Source organism: Diplotaxodon limnothrissa, linkage group LG19 (assembly GCF_057381915.1).
Source record: "Diplotaxodon limnothrissa isolate DT_005_m linkage group LG19, D_limnothrissa_male_GT1.1, whole genome shotgun sequence".
NCBI lineage: Eukaryota > Metazoa > Chordata > Actinopteri > Cichliformes > Cichlidae > Diplotaxodon > Diplotaxodon limnothrissa.
In genome coordinates this window covers 13,220,129-13,242,702 of record NC_140614.1, presented here as the reverse complement: position 1 = coordinate 13,242,702, position 22,574 = coordinate 13,220,129, and the positions used below count along the sequence as shown (strand labels likewise).

The 22,574-nt window shown below is 45.0% G+C and overlaps 1 protein-coding gene across 3 annotated transcripts in view; it reads right to left on the bottom strand.

The window, feature by feature from the left end:
• Positions 1 to 22,574, bottom strand: part of ralgapa2 (Ral GTPase activating protein catalytic subunit alpha 2) — a 96,111-nt gene that overhangs the window by 3,433 nt on the left and 70,104 nt on the right. For 2 of the 3 annotated variants that reach the window (XM_085343295.1, XM_085343293.1), the window contains one exon: positions 4,828 to 4,949. In XM_085343295.1, the coding sequence (XP_085199421.1) occupies positions 4,828 to 4,949 (122 nt within the window). Of the gene's footprint in view, positions 1 to 1,095; positions 1,138 to 4,827; positions 4,950 to 22,574 lie in introns of all 3 variants that reach the window. The other variant, XM_085343294.1, reaches the window with a different exon arrangement.

The window sequence follows — 22,574 nt, the reverse complement described above, 5'->3', positions numbered from 1 at the left end:
TTGTGAAGGGCTAGAGGGGAGGTGAGGCGGGGGGGGTCTGAACATGCATTCTCAAATCTGCATATGAATATAAAAAAAAGAAAAGAAAAAGGAAAAAAAAAAAAAAAAGGATCGGGTTTGGGTAAAAATGAGCAGGACGATTTCTGCATTCCCGTATTGTACTCATTCCTACAGTAAACTCTTGCAAAATGCATCTGCTGGAAAAACATACGACTATTAAAGGCAATCCAGTCAACACACCATTAAAGACGCGCTGCACTAAACAGTCATCACTACCACTGTGGCACTTAATGACTGCGGTTGCATCAGTTTCTAAATGATCTTCTTCACTGTATGGCCTTTTGTAAGAATTAATTTTCCAAGTAAGCTACTAAGTGGGGAAAAATAACACAGAGCCAGAAGAGGCTAATGTGTCATCATTATCGTGATTACAACCCAACACGTCCGCCCTATACTCGGTCAAAACGGCCGTACGCAGAGCTTCATTTCTGACGGAAAGAAGAGAGGAGAAGCAAAGGGAGAAAGAAAACAAAGAGACTCTTTAAATGGCCCCGCTATCCCATTGGTCCCCACTGCAGCAGTTCAAACAAGGCTTTAGATGACAAAGACGTCTTCCAGTGCGGCAGGTGTTAGTCTCAGAGTCTGCCCCAGGCAAACAGGCACACTCCAACAGGAGGAAATGACAGGGGTGGGGGCGGTGGGGGGGATTGAGGGAGGAAAAAAAAAAAGGAAAGAAAGAAAAAAAGTGTTTGCTGGGGGAAGAGATAAAGGCGCGCCACATGCAGAAGCGAGGGCCAGAAGTGTAGCCGTATTGTTCATGCTGCTACTTAGTCAGGTGCTAATTGTCCCCACCGTGCATCACTCTCAATTACCAGCCTGGCCTAAACAGTAGGACATACCCCAAATAAACAGCCTGGTTTTTCTGTCCCTTTCCCTTTGTTAAAGCGCTCAGTAAATAAAGCTCGGTTAGTACTGAATGAAAAAGGAGAGGTTCGGGGAGGGGGAACAGCCAGGATGAGTGAACGAGGGAAGAGCAGGTAGGTAGGCAGGCTGCCGGAACCAAAACAAGCTTCCGGCCTCATTTGGGGGGCTTACCTTCACCACACACAGTATTTGGATCTTTAAGATATTTTTAATCTAAAAGGAGGGAAAAAAAAAAAAAAAAAAGTAAAGCATCATGAGAGAAAGGACACACAACCTTAATCACACTGCAGGAGGACACAACAACGCTGCTGAAAAGAAAACTCTCAGGCACAGAGGGAGGGACCTTCAGCCAGCGCGTGCGGTGTCGTGGTTAGCCGTCGCTGAAAGGCTTAAAGGTCAGAAAAGGTTAACTGATTTGTGTGATGAGTTAATCAACAAATGCCATTTTTTTCCCTCTACCTGACAAACTGGTTACTTGGAGTTTTTAAAAACTGAGACCATTTTGAAAAAAAAATCTCAAGCACGAATGGTGTTCAGTTCACATGGAAACAAGAGGCTGGAAAACATTTACCACCGATGTTACGAGCTGAGAGGGTTAGCATGAGAGAGGGAAAAGATGCCGGGGCACCTCGGAGGGTCAGGGGAGCTTTTATGTACTTTTACCCAGAGAGAAAAATGGGTTTTCTTGTGTGCAGTTAATCATTTTAAAAAGTAAAGCGAATGATCACAAAATGACAAAAACACTCAAAATGCAGCAAAACGGTGCAAGTTGTAACACACGGAGGGCGGAGTGGTGAGGATGGAGTCTTCATCCGGGTGTGACAGACGGGCTAGCTCATGCAGGAAGCCGCGATGCTCGACTGAAGTTGTGGGGTGAGACGGGGGTTACATTCAGGAGCTGTGAGAATGAAGTTATGAAAGACAGACAAACCACCAAGGTGGAGGGCTCGGGTTGCATGCCTTACAGCAAACTGGCAAAACTGCAGGAGCGCTTCATTTAGCAATTAGTGTGCAGGGCTTAAAGTCAAACCCTGCTGCTAAATCAAGCGCAACCCTTAGTTATCTGACGATGGTGGGGTTCAGGGTGACCTAAACGAAGTGATAGATGTTAGCAAGCCGATGCCGGGCGTCATGCCTAGAATGGAGGAAGCAGGCAGAGTCTTACAGTCCAGTTTGGCCCAGGGGTACTCCATGTCCCAAACCATCCCCGGCCAACGCCTGCACGCTGTCATGGAGCATGAGTGACATGTTAGTGGCAGCAATGAGAGGCAGAGCAGGATGGGTGAACAGACAGATGGATAGACAAACTTGTGTATAAACAGACACACACACACACACACACACACACAATCCTGCACAAAGGAAAAGCATAGGAGAGTGAGAGTGGTAGCACGTTTGAAAAGAATGAGGAGCAACATCAGCCAGCCATCACAGACACATTCAAGCTCTAAGCCTGGTGAGATGCATTAGACCTGAAGCGTCACACGTATCGTACTTTTTGAAATACAGAAAATGCAGTTGACAAATGAAACACATGAAATTGTGAGAGTTGTTGCTAATGACAAAAAGAGTGTGTACTGGTTGTAGCATCTACAATGTCATTAATTCCTGGATTTCACCGACAGTGACCAAAGAAATAATCTAACTTTAGAAAGCCTATTTAAAATGGATTTTATTTTAATCTCAACTTTAGTTTTGATAGGCTGGTTTATTCCTAGTGGAAGCCTGTAAATGACTCTTATTCTGAGTGTATTCCACGTGCAATATCCAAAACCTCATACAGTGCTACGCAAAAGTCTTCATTTACCTCTCATTGCTTAATGTTTCGCCAGACGTAGCAAATACAATACGAACTATAAGTCACATAGTGACCTACGAATCACTGTGTAAACACAGTGTTGTGTTTACACATAACAAGAAACTTAGTAATAACCAACTTTAAATCATGCCTTTAGAATTTTAAATTGGTTGCCTGTCACAAAACAATCTGGTAAAATAACAGTTTTACGGTGCAGTAAAAGCATACCCGGAGAGAAAAATCAAACAAAAACCACACCATCAGTCATGGACTGGCCTCCCCAGAGCCGCACCTCAGCATTACTGAGGCAGTGTGGGATCATCATGACAGAGAACAAAAAAAAAAAAAATGCAGAAACATCCAAAGAAGAGCTTTGAATGTCCATCAGGAGGCCTGGAGAACATTTTCTGTGGACTACTTAAAGAAATTACAAGAAAGTGCCCAACAGAGTTCAGGCTGTGTTCAATAATAAAAGCAGTCATACCAATTATTAGAATTATTTTAGCTTAGGCATACAAAATCTAAAGACTTCTGCACAGTTCTGTAAGAAATTATTGTAGTATTTTTTTAGTATTTGTAGTATTATTGTAGTATTGTAGTATTGTAGTATTTTTATGCAAGTTTAAACAACACCTTTGTGCATATCCTTGTATTATTCTGTTGGCCTGTTTGCACAGTTTCTGGAGAAATGGGATATCGCTGCTCAGTGGGAGGCTGACACAATGACCTTGCAGACTTCATTATACTTCTGAGCTTCATGCATTGGCTGCAGCACACGTCTCATGCTGTGAAACATTATTCTCAGTTCTAGCTAACCTTTCTCAGACCGGCTCCAAAGCAATCTGGGAACCCTTTAACTCTGTTCGCTGGGTCAACAGTCATTTGGGGCTCTTCCAAAATAATCTGCAACAATAATCTTCCTCCACCATTTATGATTTCCCATAGCTAAATTCTAATACATAGTTAAATCATGATCCTAAGATTGGAAGCAGACTCGACACGGAAACAGAGTTTCGGGTACCGAACGTTTTTCACCTGAAGGTGGTCAAAACAACCCGCGACTGAAATACTCGTCAGCATCAGCTGCTTTGAGCAATTAAAAATAATTCTCTCTGATTTTCACTCCTGTTTTTCTATATGCCCCTGCATGCTTGTTCAGCACCGAGGATGGAGGAGGTAAATTTTACACCCCTACACAGCAGTATGGTAATGTGTCTCACCACCTCCCGCCTGCCTGAATATCACACCTGAACATCTGAAGTCCGACACAGACATAAGACAGGCCAATTCCAACAAAAAAAAGAAGAAAGAAAAAGTAGACAGTTAATTTTCACATGCCCACATATGGCACAAAAATACAGCTTACACGGTAAACCTCGTTCAAAACATAAGCTCTGACAGATTCGATAATGACACGACGTCTGCGGAGTGGTGCTGTGGAGTGCTTTTCTTGTCAAAACAGAACGTGTGTCGAGATCCAATAGAGTGTAAAAGTGCAATCCTGTATTGATTTCAGTGCTGGCGCAGATCGATCGGTGCTGGTACAAGAACAAGATAAGACACGTTTTCCATTCTATTCATCACAGGCTGATAAGAGTGCTGTGCTGACATCCGAGAGCTGCTGTTTGTTGGTCGGATCTCTTAAGTGTTGGTGAATGAGCTCATGAAGACATACACAAAGACACACACCCTGCAACTGCCATTTAAAAGGCTGCTTATATTCATAGGAAAGTAATTGCATGGAAGGATGTGGTTTGAAAAAAAAAAGAAAAAGAGGAGATGTACAAAGTAGCGTGAGTGGGGCAGGAGGAAGTGGAAAAGTGTTTGAAGAAGAGCCTGGGCCCGTCGTTTGATATTCATCGGTGAGCGTGGGCTTGGAGTGGAGAGAGAGGGGGGGTGGGAGAGGAAAAAGGTTTGGACAGGTGTGTTTTGAAGGAAGAAGAGAGACTGAAACGCGGGGGGAAGAGATGATGAGGAAAAAGGGAAGAAGGCATGGGAGGAAAATACCCAAAGGTAATGAAGCAGGAGTGAGATGGAGAGACAGAAAGAGGTGGAGTGGAAAGAATGAGGAAGAGGACAGAATTGCAGTGTGGTTCATTTCTCACCTGTCCCACTCATTGGATATCCAGGGGAGGGGGAGAAAACCTGTGAGGCAAAGTCTTCAAAGGTCATGACCTCTCTATGGTTCTGAACAATGGCCTCCAAGTAGAGTGCCCGCTCCTCATAGCTGGTAAGGTCTTGTTAAGGGAAAGCACATAATGATAAACAGGAGAAAAAGCCTTTGATTCTCATAAGAGTTACATAAAAATATAAATTAATTTCTTGCAGATTTCAACAAACAAAAAATAAAGACAAATAACAGCCACATTTTTCTGGATGCGCCGCACACAAACAGTGCTGTGGGAGTGAGTGGCAGCTTTAGCGGGCAGGGCAGCTCCACCATCAGCAAAACCCAGCCAGAAGCAAAGATGGAACAATCAGCCATGCCACACCAACCCCAAAATGAGAATGCAGTCTCCACAATAATCATAAAGAAAGAAAGAAAGAATACATCACTACTGGCGTGATGCTCGAAAACTCTCCTCTCCTGTCCTCTCCCGCCTCTCATCCCTCTCTTCGCTCTAATAGAACCCCTGCTGCAGGCAGCATGTCTAGGACCACCCTCCCTGATGTGCTGCCTGCCACTTCTCCGTGCCATCAGGGGGAAAATTGGAGCCATTTGAAATTCAGAGTGACAAGCAGTGACTGGGGCCTGGGCAGCCAGCATGCAGGATGGATGGCTGGGTTTGAAATGAGAAAGCTCCAATAAATAAATAAATATATAAACAAATAAGCCCGCAAAAAGGCTGCTGGGTAGGGTGGAAAACATTCTGATGGCCATTATCATATCATTATCACAGATATATCATGTTGTGGAATGGCGGCAAGTGCTGGATGAAATATGGTGTAGTGAACTATTGGAGTAAAAAGGTCTATCTGGAGCCATAATGATCCTAAGTGCTGTGAGATACGTGTGTGTGTGTGTGTGTGTGTGTGTGTGTGTGTGTAGTCTGATTATTCTCAGCTGTCTGTTGTAGTCATGTTTCCTTCACAGACGACACCTGACAAATTGCTTGACAAATGCATACGCTCTCGCACTGAAACACACACGCGGAGCTCTCGCTGCTGAACGCCGACACCCTCCTCCCCCTCGTCTCATTATGATTGCCAGGGTGGAGTGACACCGGGCCGCTGCTGACGCCAAAGCTGTACCAGGCTGAGCTGAGATAGGCTGGACTGGGCTGAGAGGCTCTAGTCTGGGTTAGATAGATAGGACGAGACAGCTAGTGGGCAGGAGGCCTGCTGTGGGCACATGCCGCCACAGCAGGGGCCAACGCAGCCATGACCAATGGCTTTGAAGGGAACCGTAGCAAAGCGGGGATGACGGGCACCTGAGCCGGGACACACCAGAGGGTACGATGGCCAAGCTGCTGCGAGTCAGAAACGGACAGAGGGCAGAATAAGAGACAAGATAACAGGAAGTAAGTTCACTGACAAGCCACGACTTAATGTTTTTCCCCCCAACATGCAGGAGATCATTAATAAATAAAATATACATGTTGCTCAAACACAAGAGAAGTTTACTTTGCTAAAAAAAATGAAGCAGAAGCTTTACATAACCTCATTTGGACACTTGTCAGGACACAACACTAAGACATCCATTAAATTAAAAGCTCACAAAAATAAAGAAACGGGAAGATTAAAAATAAATATATTAAGTGTACGACCTGCCGACTATATGCTGCACCTAATTGCTTATTCTTTGCCAACACCTCCATTTAGGAAATGCAGAGCAGCATGACTTCAAGCACGTAAAAGCACTTCGCTGTGAGCTTTGCATCTGTCTTCCTGTCATAGCCAGACATGCAACGTCACTGTTTTCTGTCACTTGTTTGAAACCGTGCTGGACAAAGAGTGGGTATCCCAGGCTCTGCTGCCATGGTAACTTGGGTCACAGCTCTGTGTGGTGGGTCATATCCAGGGTTTAGTGGATGACCGAGAGAAAGGATGTTTGTTAAAAAAAAAAAAAGAGCAAAATGTGTCCACATTTGAGGTGGCAAGTGGAGGGCAAAATATAGGAAAAAGACTGATTGAATGAGAAGAAACGAGAGAACTTAAAAGGACGCCGAGAAATGAAAAACAAGGAAGGATGGGGAGAGAGAACCTCAGCACAGCGTGGGTCAACAGAGCCATATGGCTGTCCATTATCAGAGATGCAGATGACTGCAGGCCTGTTATTGAGATTCCTAAAGCAAATATTGACTCCAGCTGGAGCAGACGCTCTCTCTGACTCTGACACACGCCTCTCCTCCACTACTTCCTTCCGCTGCCCTCTATCCAAGTTAGACAAATGGATTATACTGGGTGAGAGACAGAGAGAGAGAAAAAAAAAAACTTCACAGAATAAAATGAAGGTAGATAGTACAGAATTATCAAGAGACGAGAGAAAATATGACAGAAGGAGGGGGAGAAAAACAGGTGGTGAGGGAGGGAGACTAATAAAAGGTATTCTGGGGATGAGTAAAAGCGAGAGCCATAATCAGCTCACTTAAGTAAATGTGAGATGCTATCTGCGGGTAAAAACAAAAAATTGTTGCACAGAAATCAGACCTGATGCACAGTGAGGGGTAATCTTGCCTTCACTCTCAGTTTTATGCTGGTCTCTAATTACTTAGGCATGGGCACAGCTTGTTCCCCTGCATATGCACAGACGCTGTTACCTCTATGCAGTATAGTAATCAGGGGACACATCCAGAACAATGATGCAAACGCCGTGTCCATGTTATGGACACCAAACCCGCAGACACTGACGTACTTTTAGTGGAAAAATAAGCTCCAGCTACAGTTGGTGAGTTCTTGGTAAATATTCATGTTTGTGAGACCGGGAAAGAGGACGGCAGCTTAGAAACCTTCATACTTCCTGAAAATGTTACCCGTTATGAAAGCCTTCCTGATGAACTGTATCACAGAAGGCTAAACCCCATATCCTGTGCCATAAAAAAAAAAATCTCATAAAGCGAGGGATGAAATATAAAAAGGAAAATGCAGACAGGTCTACATTTCCACAGATGGAACGCAACTCAAGTCACCCGTGACATAACTGTCATTTACAGCTGAACAGGGAGGTCAAGAAAGACGAGCACGGGTGGAAGGAGAGTTTGCAGAACCACTTTGGGAATTTCCAAGGAACCCCTACGTTCCAAGCGGCTGCATTCTTATTAGGGAGAAGAAAGGAAAACCAATGTAATGTTTATGGAGCGTGGCAAACACTGGGATAGTAATGAGAAAAAAAACCTCCCAGGTTGGAGTTAATGTAAAACAACTTTAGTTAGGAGATGATATCTGGAGACATGGATGTGGTCGTTTTGGAGTTATGAGGGTGGGGTGGAAGTGGATGCTATAGAGAGAAAAGCCTATTAACTCCAACACTTTACACATTTGAGAAATGCTCCTTTTTCATCCTGTCCCCTGGCTGCCCTCTGCTTCTCTGTCATTACAGGTGACGAAGACCTGAACTTATAGCTAGCATGCAGCGAATCAGCGCAGGTGTGAAGCCAGAAACCTGCTACTCATACCTGTGTGAACATATGTGCATGCATATATGGAGCAACATACGTGTGTATGCATATGCATCTATGGGTGTGTGCACATATGTATACATATGCATGCATGCTGTCCAGATGGTGGGGGTAGCTCTGGGGAAATGGTAGGGGTCAAGCATCTTTGTGGATCAAAGCCAAGGTCAGGGCAGCTGCAGCGCCCCATGTTCAAGGTGAATGGAGGCCTCAGATGGCTCTTCATTAGCAGGCTGCTCCATCCCCGCTGGACCCCATCGGCCAACCGTCACCAGCCCTCATCATCATCATCTCTCCTCTTTTCTCTCTCCATCCATAGGGACCGGTCCTGAACACGCCTGTCCACTGGGATCCATTTTATACTGTGCGTAACCCCACCCAGCACATTCAGCCACATACACACGCTCACACACAGAGGTGTTTGTGCATAAGCAGGCACAACGCTCACGGTAGCACCCACCACCCATGCACTTTGTTCCCCAGAAGAGCTTGAGCTCTAAGCTGACCTCTGAACCTGTGCGTCTCTAGAGAGGAGCATCCTGACCATCCCAATCCGAATCTTTGTGTTCCTATGGCAAAAGTGGTCACACCACACCACCGGCCTCCAACACACACTAAGCATCTTTCAAATACACAAAACCTTTGAACACTCAAGCACACGGCCTTCAAGGATCATTATGCATCATGGCTTCAGGAAGTAGTCCTTTAGTAAAAAGGTATCACTGAGGCAAAATAAACAAGCAAATGTTCTGGATTCTAAACGCGTCTTTCACCTGCATCATTAACAGTAATCAGACAGTAAGGGTCAGAAGACCACAGAGAACCTGTTTGACCACTGGAGGCTGCTAATGTTAGGTCTGCAATTCTGAGAGCATTACAGTACAAGACAAAAAGATAAACTCTGCTTTTGCCTGATGAAGACCAAATAACGGTAGACACCTTGGGGTTAGATGACATAAAAGATAGGAGCAGCTTAAGGATTTGAAAATGTGAGGCCAATGCTTATGTATTAAATCTGGATTCCTTTTAAAGGCCAGCAGGGTTGCAAAAAGAAGTCTAGAAGAAGACTTTGAGCACTTTGACTACATACGCTCCCGATCTTATCAAATGACACCGATTCTGAACATGTTGGTCTCTGAATACTGTTAAACAGACAATATTGCCACTGTGTCAGTGAGCTATAACCTCAGTTTCTCCTCCTCGTCCGGTTTCCAAACAAAAAACAAGAATGAAACTTCCAAAGTGCTCAGCTTGAGGTTTCAAACAGCACTACATACACTGACGTAAGTCATCATGGCTATGTCCATCTTTTATATACAGTCCAAATAATCATTAGCTGTACTAACCATGTATGGGGATTTCAGCAGCATGACCGGTTCAGACCTGGTGAATGCTCCTGCTGAAAGCTTATTTTATTTCTATTAAACCATAAACATCTTTGTAAAAAGGAAACAACATCTGTGTTGTAAATACACTAATCAATAACAGGGACATCTTTAAGGATCTCCTTCAGTGTAGTTAGCTCTGGGGGGTATGGTTGATATCCAGTGTAAACACGTTCGTCAATTTCTGATTTCTCCCATGTGATCCTGCTCTTAATTTGTGTCACGACATTAAATATCCCTCATTTTTCATTACAGGATTTTGTTACAATGCTTCATTATATTTCATAGAGTTCAGACACAATACTGAACTCTGCAGTACACATTTAGCTTGTGTTTCTTCACCATCCCTTTTTTAACGAGTTGATGACCAGCTTTGCATTCGTAGAGAGCTACACGGGTTCTTCTCTGTGTCCAGATGACAATTGGTTGTTTTATTCTTTTTTTTGTCTTCTATTTCCTATTTGAACATTTTATTGTTCTGCTCTCTTTTAAACTGAACTGATTGAGACAGGCACACACAGCTAATCTGCTGATAAGGCAGGGTAGGGGGTCGAGGCCCAGATTAGGCAAAGCAGCATTATAAGGGTCTTAAGACACCCCATACTGACATTTCACTGCTTAAGCTCCATTTCTATCCACTTCTAAGTGACGGAAGTTGGATGATATGAGCAGGGAGGGCGACTTCCTCCTCTCCTTTTGTCAAAGGTGCATTAATCGGGTTTCAAACAGCGCTCCTCCGGAAGCTTGAATTGTCGTCATCTAATAAGGAAGTTTTCGCAACAGAAAGAGAGACAAAAAAAGACGAGTGCGCCAAGAAATAGTGGATAAACTTAAATTATTCCAGACATCAGAACTTTGAGATTTAGTCTCTCTGTGCTAATGAAAAACAACAACTCTCCAACCATGACATGATCCTGACATATGACACTTCACTGATTTTATGAATCCAGGGTTTCACCTAAAAAACACAAAAACAAAAAGGGGAAATAATCAAATACCTATTCAAAAATATTTTTGCCATGCGTGCGGACAAACCTACTGCTTAAGTCTCCACAGCAGCAGCCAAGGTTAATCCTGTTTGTAAAAGCACTGGTGGCAAAAAGGGGCTCTTGTAGTGAAGAGGGACAGTTTAGAGATGAGGTGAAGGGTGCCTCTAGGTGCTTGACCCCCCTCCTCTCTTAGCCCCACATCTGCCCATTAACCTGGACCAATCAGCTTGACCTTGGTGAGGAGAGGAGCTGAGGAGTAGCTCACAGTGCCATTGACTCCCAGCAGTCACATAATTGGGCTGTTAAGAGGAAAAGGATGTTTGGGGGGGGGGTCTGGGTACAAACAGTATAAAAAAAGCAGATGTGGCCGCCATGCTTTTCATTCAAAGACACAGTAAACCACCTCCTCGTATCAAATGCACATTCACAGCAACATCACTGGATAGCACGCGGATAGGGTCCAATCCTGTGGATTAATTAGAAGGTTTAGTCCCTGCTTTGGTGGCGAGCTAAGAGGAAATGATGACTGCTATCAAAAGCGGACAATAAGACTCACTTTGATACAAGCTGTTGACACCAAATGCAGTAATGAATACAAGCCGGAGCAACATGAACAGGTTCAAATCATGAAGGAATTACAGTGCCATCTCCAGGAGGCATTGATATAGACAAACTGATTACTGCATATGGACAACCTGTCACTTGATACAGAAGAGGACACAAGAGGCAGAAAGGCAGGGGCACAGGGCAAACTACTGGTTGAACATCACAAATAAGGGCTATGACTATGGAGAAAGAAGAAGGTGGCAAGGAGGGAAAAAGGGAGGAGGAAAGATGGTAAAGAGGAAGGCAAGAAAGAGAGATAAAGGCGAGCAGGTGTTGATTGGAGAGAGGCCCGGCGTTGAGTGCCAGCGGTACCTGTTGTCACAGCGAGGGCTGAGGTGTGAAGCTCGTCTCAGCAGAGGCCCTCAGAGGTGTGAGGTGATTATGGGAAAACGGGGAGGAAGACAGACATTTAGATGGAAAGACACAGGGAGAAAAGGGGACAGAGAGAGTGAATGTGCCACTAAGGCTGGCTGCAGGAATAATGGCAGCATGGGAAGGAACAACAGATTAAGGTGGATAAAGTGAAAATGTGTATGGTATAGCGTATATGTGTGTCCATCTCCCACTTTATATATCAGCTACTCAGACCCTGGTGTCTCATTAAACAGCTGTGGCTGCAGAAAACGTCTGAATGTGTCACAGATGCGTTATTATGCTGTTTGTGGGTCCACTTTCTGGGTGAGTGTGGACTTGCAAAACATAAGAAGCTCAAGAGGAATAGCTGGTTTCAGAGAGTTTTAACAAGTAGCCCAATTAGTGGGTCCAAGAAATTGGAACTCTGAGGCCCCAGAGGAGTCAGGTCAAACAGTAAGCCAAGGTTAATGACACCTCCTGAGGGGCACGTTTCCCACAGCGAGAGCTTTCTAAGCTCCAACCTCCACACCTCTCTACCGTCCATCTGGCATTCGGACAGCAGGGTGGGGAGTTATGGCTGTGACATCACTCCTAACCTGTGACATCATCACTGCCCGTCAGTGATTTCACACGGGTTCGCCAAAGCTGCAGACAAAATCAGATGTCTGCTAGCTGGCATGACTGGGTTATTTACAAGCTGACTGGAGGAAGCAGACACCCATTTTCTCAAGTCTCCGGCAACCCACCGTTCCTCTGGGGGCCACTAAAAATCGATTTCCGCTGCAAAACAAATCATAAGAGCAGCACCTACACTAAGGTCAATGTTGACCCCTAAACTATGTTCGAACTGACTGATTGCCAGGGTTTCACAGAATATAAATGGCAGTGCAACAAGTCATCCTCACACACCAGAGACGTGGGTTAGCTCCAAGATACCTGGTGACATCATAATTTGTTGGCACATGGTTTGTTTAACATGACTGCCATCAAAGCCTGCTAGCCTTGTGTATTCAGATGAGCCGAGTCTGTAACCAATCTCTTTTTCAAAGGACTCTGGCCTGCATTGATGAGTCCTAACACAGCAGCCTTAGATGTGAAGCATAAAGGATCGACATGATTAATCAAACACAGACCCATTATAGCCAGACAGTCACACAGGCCTCCACTGTGTATTAACAGAAAGTCATAATAAGATGAGCTACAAAAGGCTGATAGGGATGAAGATTAACAGATACAGCTCTGAGTGGCTGGGTGAGAGTTTTCTTGGAAGGTCTCCTTTGTTAGCAACGATGGCCAGAGTGTCACGAATGTCTGCACCCTCTGGAAATGTTATTAGGTCAGGACAAAGGTGGGCATCCTGTGAGCTATCTGAGGTAAATATCTGTCATATTTTCCCCTCAGTTCCTGAAATTGTTCAAGAGAGAGAGGAAGCAAAAAGCATCTATCTGATCTCAATTTGAACTTTTAATAAAAAGTCAAAGATTAAACAGGGAAGGGCATGCTGAAATCCATATGAGGGCTTTAGCCTCTTCTCTCTTCCAACTTTCATGAGGAAATTTGTAGCACGATGATTATCACGCTCACACGGTTTCTGCCCACCTGTACACACACCTCAAAGCACAGCAGTAATCAAAGTACCCTGATGTTCTATAATCTATTTGACACATCTGCAAAACCAACCTGACACTTAAATTGTCAGAGAAATGTGCCAACGCCGGGTCATGCCAAATGACTCTGATTTTCACCCTGCGATCACACAGCTCAGACAAGCACTGATGAAATATTAAAACAAAATGAACAGAGGCTTCTGCAATTTTAATGATGCTTGCGGTATGTGCGTCAGAAGACGCGTGATGCGTTAATGCCAAGCATCCCTTTCTGCCTCCCGGCCGAGGCATCCTACACATAAAGTCTCTTGCTCCTCCATTGCCCCCTCTGTGAAAGGTTCATTGGACCAATTAGGCTGCCTGGCCTCATGCAAAATGCCTGGCATTTAGGGAGAATGCTAATGATTAGCACTAGGTTACATATGATCACATCTGCGGTAAAAGCACTGGCAGAACAGGTTCATTACTGTGACTAGGGGCATAGTTTAATCAATGCCACCGCTGCTAGAATGAGTTATGAGATCTGGACTGTCGGGCCAATTATTAAAGAAAGAAAATACTAAACTGTCAAGTACATGATGCACATACTTTTTGATGCATGATAACTAAAGTCTGTCAAGTTTGTGCCAGTTAATCTCATGGACATGAAACATTTTTCTATCCCATCACAATCTGAAAAGCAACTTTGTAGTTGTGCACATTTACAGTAAATATCCAGATTCTGTAATGTGCAAGGACAAAACCTGGAATGGTGGATAACCTCAGGAGGAGGACAGCGAAGGAAGAATTATAGATGTACGCACTTAAAAAGAAAGTCGCACACAAAACCTTAGGAAAAAAGAAAATAGACTTCTACGATGGCAACAGCTTTTTCCTAATCCTCGCCCCTGGGCTATATTGTGCAGTCAAGCAGGCTATTACATGGCAACAATTAGGGGGGCTGGAGCCCAACACCTGGTCGTCTCCTATTCTGGTCCTTCAGTGGCAGCTGACTGTACAGTCTCACAGCCAGGTGGCTCTCCTTCAATGACATTAGCTAGTCACTCCAGGGTTAATCAGGAGCCTGCCATCATCCAGTGGGCATGCACAGAGCTCCATTCACAGTGGAAGCTTTTATAGGGAAAAGGGACGATGGAGACAATGTTGGTATAAAAACTTGTTCAACTGAAGATCTCTGGCAGAGACCGCACATAATCAAAACGAACTCGGGGGTGGCGTTCGTGCCCCTTGGATTCACGGCGCGAGTTCAGAGCTGCGTCTTGATTGGCTGAAGTGGAGTTTGCAGTACGTCCACTGTGCATCCTGCAGATTATAATGGACCTTTTCATGGGTGGACAAAAACAGATGGAGGAGCGGGAAGTGCTATACATCCACACAGACGGGTGATGATGTGGGGGGATGGAAACTGGATTTTGTCAGAGTCGGCAGATACAAAAACAAGTGGGTGTAGCTAGAGCAGTGCGGGCTATATCTGCCTGCACAAAGCCCCCTGGCTTGGAGATCTGAGGGTAAATAACACTCATTAGAATATGAAAAGCTATAGATTTGTACCCAAATCAGCTAGAGTCTCATCAATAGTAATTAGAAGATATACATAACTAATGAAGATGTGTACGCTACATTAAACAAAAAGGTACCAAGCGCTGCTGTGTATTTAAACACAGAATTAGGTAAGTGGATGTTTGAACACAAAACAAGAGCAAACAGGAAAATGATGAAAAAAAGCAATGCTAACCATGCACAGTAGGAATGGTGCTTTAAAGTTATACGGTATTTTTAAAGGAGATCCCACCACCCAAAATGTGTTCCGTGTGCTTTTACAACCAACAAAACCTTCTTTCTGTTCGACATCAAACTCTATTACAGCCTGTTGCAGTGGAGACGCAAAGGAAGATTTGACCAATATTTCTCACCGCTTCCCTTTCAGCCACAGCCACCACTTGACAATGAAATACAGACTATCAGTATTAACACATCAAAGGCTGCTCCTCTAAGAAGAAGCAGACGATGCACAGTGATGCACAGTTAAATGTTTTGTTTTTGTTATTGCTTTGTTTCCCTTGCCTGTCTGTCAATGCAGAACATTCCATTTAGTGCAAAAATGCAAATGCTGCAAGGCACAAGGACATCCTCTGAAAGAGAATAATGGCCACAGGCCAGCGGAAGAGCACACACTGCCTTTGAACCATTTAAAGAGGCATTAATGTGCAACTTATAAATAATCAAGCAATTCCTTCCTAAAACAGCCAATTAAGTCTGCAACATTAAAAGCAATGCAGCCTTATGGAAAAAAAAAAAAAAAAGAGCAATTCTGGTGTCTGAACAAAAAAAGGGAACTGAAAAATTAATGGCCATTTAGGGACAAAGGCCGCCAATAATGTCACAAGGTATCTTCACAAGAGTCTCCAAAACCCCCGTGCCAGATCAGAGAACGAGAGATTCCAGTGGAGAATGATGAGTGACATTTTGCTGACATTTCCCAGCAGCGCTCGATGCGTGGCTGTCTCAAGACGGTGTCAGAAATATCTATGGCTATGCTCAATGTGACACAGACGTTAAGGGATGCAGGTTCTTTCAGGGGACGGCCTCAGCTCTGGGGCCGGTGATGAGGAGCCTGGACCCAGGGAGATTGAATGGTAATCACTGGAGCACAGATAATAGATGATTGAAGGCTCTTTCTACGCCGCTGTTGGATTTCAATATCAGAGAGGCCCTAGAATTGGGATTCTTATCAGGGGCGGTGTGTCAAACAAAGGAGAGCTGAGCGTGAAAGATGGGGTCCAACTCAGGCACACGACCATGCCGATTAGCACAAGGATAAAAAAGGCCGCACAAACAAAAGAGGGCAGCTTTAGCTGGACAAAAGGCTGTTCACGAGACATGGAAGGAAGAAGGGACGTAAATGAAAAAAGAGAGGACTACTTGGTGGTAAAAGGAGGACAGGACAAGAGTTTTGCTGAGATGGTTGGAAGATGAATAGTGACAGAGCCAACTGTTAAAGAGTGTTCCAGATTCCCGGCTTCTGAAGACGAATGATGGACCAGCAGGGATGAAATGCAACGCACCCCGCCGCAACCCATTCATACACACCCAAACAAACACACACTCACACAGACTGACACGGTGGCACGAGGCTTCACATCTCTGCCAAGTCCATCACAAAAAACAAAACAAAAAACAACAAAATTATTCCCATTTATCCCCAGATTCCAAGCACTAAAGCTTGCCAGGAAAGCTCATTAACCCTCCCTTCAAGAACCCTGAAACAAAAGAGGGGGGGGGGGAACAAAACATAACTAATCAATGAGAACGCACCCATTGAGAGTGGGTGGGTGGGTTGAGTGGGGGTGGGTTGAGGGGAGGGGGAGCAAGAACACGCATCCATTTGGATAACCTGAGAGGACTAACAGCTTTTGCTTTAGTGTTGCACTGCCTGGCTGTGGGGTGGAAAAAGAAAGTTCATTAATTAAACAGGGCTAGGGGTAACAGATGGAGTGGCTAGCTGGATGCTAATCACATAAAGCAGACACAGGTTTTTACACCCAAGCTAGCAGCGGCACACATCAATCACAATGAACATGTCTCAGTGTAGCTCGTAATAGGTCCAATCATGCGACCGGGGTCACAGCATCCTGACTACGCATCCTGTGCGTTATTAGTGAGACGGTGATTGCATCAATGTTTCTATGCGTGATATTTTGTGAGAATATTTGCGCTTCTTTTTGGCTCGGAGGGCCATTCCCTTACATATAGTAGCCTATTTGAGATGAGGACTTTAGTCCTACATGATCAAGCATATGCAAACTATAATAAGAGGGAGGAGGACCATGTTGTCCTCTTTGATGGTTCAATCTGTGGGAATTTCTGCTATTAAGCACATTAGGAGAACTGGGAGGCTTTTCTCTAGAAGCACACAGTAGTAGAAAGATATTTTAAAATGACAAAGACAAAGAAATAGACTTCAAATCATTTTCCAGTTATCTAATAGTCAAATCATTTCAAATACAGAGTTTTTCTTCCATTTTTACCATCTGACATTCAGAATGTGGCACTTTTTATACACCACACAAGGAAAAATCCCTTGTACTGGAATTCAAATATATTGACCAGAAAATAATACTAATTTAGTCCAAAGAGCTGCCAAAAAGTACACAGAATCCTTCACACAACTGTAATGGTCTTTTTGGCATTCCTAACCCATTCCACAACGCCGAGATGGAGAAGAGACAGGGAAGGTGATCCCGCATAAAACCGGCTCTCACTTTGCCGCTAACAAACAGACAGATGTCAGACACGAACGCATAACAGACGGACGGGGGAGGAGGGCATGAGGGTGGGGGTTCAAGTTTAAAAATACACAGAGCGTGACATTCTTTGGGTTACACTAGGCTACGCAGTTTTCCACCACTGATACCTGAAAACACCACGGCTTTTTATTTGATAAACACTGCGCAAAAAAGTAAATAAATGAAAGCAACTGAAAAAATCCTGATAAGAAATAGACTTTTATACATGGTAATTAAATATCAATCAAAATGTGGAAAAATATCAGTGAGACCAGCAAGACGTCACAAAGGTTGCAGGGAGAGGCAAAGATGAACAAATGCAGGACACCAAGCGTGATGATTTTAAAGCCCCGAAGCACAAGAGTGCAAAGCTAGCTGTATATACAAACACAAACTGATATACACCAACAGGCAGTTCTGACACCAGCAGTGTGTGTACGCTCTGACAGGCGGGGCTCTGGGGCCCTGCTGTTGGCTGTCTGGTTCCATGCCTGCTCTACCTGTGTTTAAAAGGGGGCGGCCCCCATGAAGCTCAGACCCCAGAGTGTAGGCTGTGCTAGGCCCCCAGGGCTTTCAGGGTGTGGGTGCCGCACAGTGTACGCCTTTTGTTACAGGCTGGGTGGCAAGAGGAGGAGGAACTAATGTGTGTTGGGGGGGCAGGAAAAAAATGAGTAATGCTATGAGTCATTCTGCATTAGCAGCAGGGAGAGGGAGATGGGGAGGGGGAGTAGATGAGAGGGGGTGAAGAGAGAGAATACTTTTGCATGTTGTATGAAGCTAGACGCCATATGCCATCCGAGCTGGGCTGCCTCCTGAGTCAGGGCTCTCTGTTTGACAGGCCTGTGCTTGCCCCCTCCAAACCCCCAAAGCTACACCCCTTCTTCCCCAACCAACACCCTCCTCCTCTAGGCCTTCTCGGCTCCAGCAATGGGCTTGGCAATTGCTTTGGTCGTGCATGGACTGCGCTCTGTTCATGTGTGTGTGTTTATTAGGAGGGGGGTACTCAGTGATCTGAACACATCGGACATTGTCGTGAGTCCCGGCAGGAACAGCTGGTCAGCTGGAGAGAGGAGTGGGAGGGAGCAGGGATAAGAAGGGGGAAGAGATGGGAGGCAGTGCGCTACACTGATAATGGGATTAGGTTAAAACATTCAGTTGGGGAGAGCCCCCTCCTCTCTTTGCAGCCCCCTGAAATAATGCGTAAACTCTCAACCACCCTATCAAAGCCAATGCCAGCCTCCGCCCAAACTTAGCCCTGCCAACTCCAAGCAGGGACACTTTAAGTCCAAACTAGCCCCTCACCCAACTCCAGCTACCTACTCATCCAACAGCAGCCAACCGCCTCCGACTAAACGGTTCGCATCCAGTAATAACAATATGCTGACAATCACTTGTCATAAATCATGCAACAAGTCAAGCTGTCCAACTCCCGCTGCAAAAGTTACTGCAGATTACAAATTACTTTTAGTTGGTCAGCCCCGCTTCCAGTGAACAGGAAGTTGGCTATACTCACATCAGCTCAGACCATTACATGAATCCAGCTTATAATGACTAGCTTGGCGTCTCACTGTGCCCAGTCAAGCACTGTGCTCCATAGTGATATAGACTGCTGAGTATTATCCATGAGTCTGCCAACAGTTATGGCACAACAGCTGGCAAATTAGACCTATCAACGATGCTAAATAATTCATGAGAGACAACACTAACATGGCAGATCCTATTCATGACACCCTATCATGCATACAGGCGCACTTTCATCTCCGCTAGGTGAAGAATCTTACAGTATACAAAAGAACATGCTGTCGTGAGACAAAGACGCGATGAGACCGGGACAATAACTTGCTCAGAAGGGGTGTGAGAATGTGTCACGGTCAATGCGGCGACTGTACTAATTATGACGGCGTGTGGGGATGCAGAAACGGCACACAAAAGCAGTGCATGCAGAATATCATATCCATTGTGTTTTCAGCATACAGCCGTTGCAAAGATGTACATCTTGTCTCCAGCAGTGGAGCTGGGGGACTGCAGATATGCTCACATGAGCCTGTGAGGGAACATGACAGAGTTAAGCAGCTTTTTGGGTTCCACTGAAAGGATCAAGCCTTCCTCTCCTCTTCCTGCTGCTGCGCACACACACACACACATGCACACACACGCTACCTAAAAGCCTGGCTCGCATGACTGGCGATGGGCAGAAACAGATTATGGTTATTGATCGCTGCCTGGAGATGGATCTGTGTGTGTGTTTACTTGTGTGTCAGAGCAAAGGATGGGGACTAAGGGCAGTGTGCAAAAGCTATTGATTCTGTCCAATAGGAAGGCTATGCCTCTGAATCAAGGTCAGTTTTGCATTGTCTCACCTATTAGTAACTTGCCATCACCCCACACACAGACACACACACACTTCACCTTTAACAATACCCCATCACAAAGAGTGATGGATGGCACATCAAACTCAAGTGCTTGTTGAAGAGTGAAATGAATCCCACCTTCTGGATGACGACATTATTCTATACTGACAGTATGAAGGATCTTTCTCATACAGTAAATGGCAGCAGGCAGTGCAGTGGCAGGTTTGGTCCACGTGTCACTAACAAACTAATTGCTGTTTTTGGTTTTAAGCTTCTTACATTTGCAAGGGAGGGCCCGATTAACATCCATGTTTCACAGAAGTCTGTAAAAACAAATGTGGTTACATTTAATTCAAAGTTGTTTTTGATTGAACATTTTGTGGTCTCAAGTATTCAAAATGCAGCCGCGAATGGCCAACAATACACTTAGAACACAAAGCCAGAGCAGCTGCATTTCCTATCAGCCATATAAATAATAAATGATACATTATGAGTTGTCTGTGAGAGTCTTGTGATATGTTGCCTATGAGGCCAAGGTTGTGTCCTGGCAGAGGAAAATGACACAAATCGCAAATGACACCGATGGCTGTACGTGACACGACAAGGCATATGCAACTGCACAGATTTGACAAAATCATGTGGGCAGAAAAAGGACGAGAGAGCAAAGCCATATGAGAAAGACAGAAAGCTGCCAAGAGGTAGTATCCTTTTGAAAAACACTCCTGTAGCCCATCTGTGTGTATTTTCAGAAAATGTTGCTGGTGGTCATTTTTCAATATCAAATCCTATTAGCTCGAGAGATTCTGTGAGCGTTGCAGCAGACTGCTGGAGTCCTCTAGATCCCTGTGACGGCGCGAGAGAGGGGGCTGCAGAGCCATACTGGCCTTTTATCTGGACACACAGGGGTTATATAGCTTCTCTTTGAAGAAATATTCAACTAATTACCTTGGAGAGTGGCCTCACAGGCAGAGAGCAGGCTGTGAATTGTAAAGGCATTGTGAAGGGGTAAACTAAGGATGAGGATTTTCATCAAAAGAAAAAAAAAAAAAAAAAGAGTTTCAGGTCATTGTTCCAACCTGTGAAAGATAAAGGGCTGCAATATCCTGAGAAGATGGAAGAACTGAAACGACCGGAGAGGGAAAAATGCAAAAGGCTGGAGTGGCGTAACAGTAAAAGCAATGTTGAAATCAAAGCATCTGAAAGAGCAACTCCACCTGGCTACCAACGCACTGTTTCTTTTACGATCAGAACCACTGCGGGACGTTGCACCAGTGCGCTCTGACGTTCTCTTAAAATATCAAATCTCAAGTTGTCACTTTTCATACAGCACCAAACATTCATTAGCTTAAAGTTTTGCCTCTGTGCTCACGAGCTCTCTGGCTAGGCAGACATGCAGATACTCATTTTGGCCGTGTGCTCCGCCTGGCACTTTCATTCATCTCCTCTGGTGGAGTGTGCGAGGCCTGGCAGCCGATCGGTGCCAGAACTCCAGAGGCAGCGCTTATCTCCTCTCATAGATCATGCCTTTGTGTTGAACTGATTCTGTGCTAAGGAATGCCAGGTGAGGCTTTAGTGTCCCAGTACGGCCCTCTTACTGCAGCAGCACCACCCCCCTTTTAAAAAAAACACAAAAAACAAAAATCCCTTCGGCTTCCCCAGTCCCTCAGGCTTCCAGAGCCAGGCAGGCCTGTGGACGGCCCCCCTCTGGCACTGAGAATCACACTGGGCTAATTCACTTGGCGTCGGGTAACAGACATCTGTCACTCAGGATACCCCCGGGGACTTTCAGACAAGGCCCAATATTGGGGTGGGGGGGCCAAGCTATGTGATGCACTGTGAAATGCATACAGACACACACATACTTGCACACACCCTACACTGTGAGCGGTGCAGCACGATGACAGACCAAAAGCCCTTTGTGAGTAATAGTCATCCACACAGAGTCTGAAAACAAGTTTAGAAATTATGCATACATCCTCAATCCAAATAAAACCTCCTTGGGAGAGGTTTCTATAGCAACTGCCAGAGGGGCAGTGTGGTTCTGGTGAGGCGGTGGCGCACACGCTGTCCGAGTAGGAGCGGGACGTTAAGGGAGATCAGGTTTCCCCCTCCAGGGGCCATCCCAACTCTGCCCCCCCAATCTCACCCTCCCACCCCTCCCTCGACTCTGTGCTGCTGGTATTCACATGCTAATTCATCTCCACTGGTAATTACACTCTCTTTAAACCAACTGACAACTACAGCTGGAGTCAGGCTCTTAACGGCACACAGTTGGATGGATGGGTGTAGGGATGAGAGCAGTGTGTGAGTGTATGCACTTGTATACATTTGTTGATGGGGCTTTTATTTTGGTTCTTCTCGTCCGCCATAAAACGGTAGTGATAGATGATGACACATTATCTGTTCTCTTACCCAAAACAGCCCCGCAACCTCCCGTGTTGCTCCAGGCTGTGAAACAGCCTAGGCCTAATAGTTGTATGTAAATCAGGTAGCTCATAAAGATCAGTGTCTGCACTCAGCTGTGTACTTTGGCTAACATGGAAAGCACACCACATGTTCCAGTGAATCCACTCCAATGTGGTGGCTTGTCATGTTGGAAATTTAATCTCAGTGATGTTTTATTTACATCTAATTGAAATATTTCAAAATCGTTGCTAAT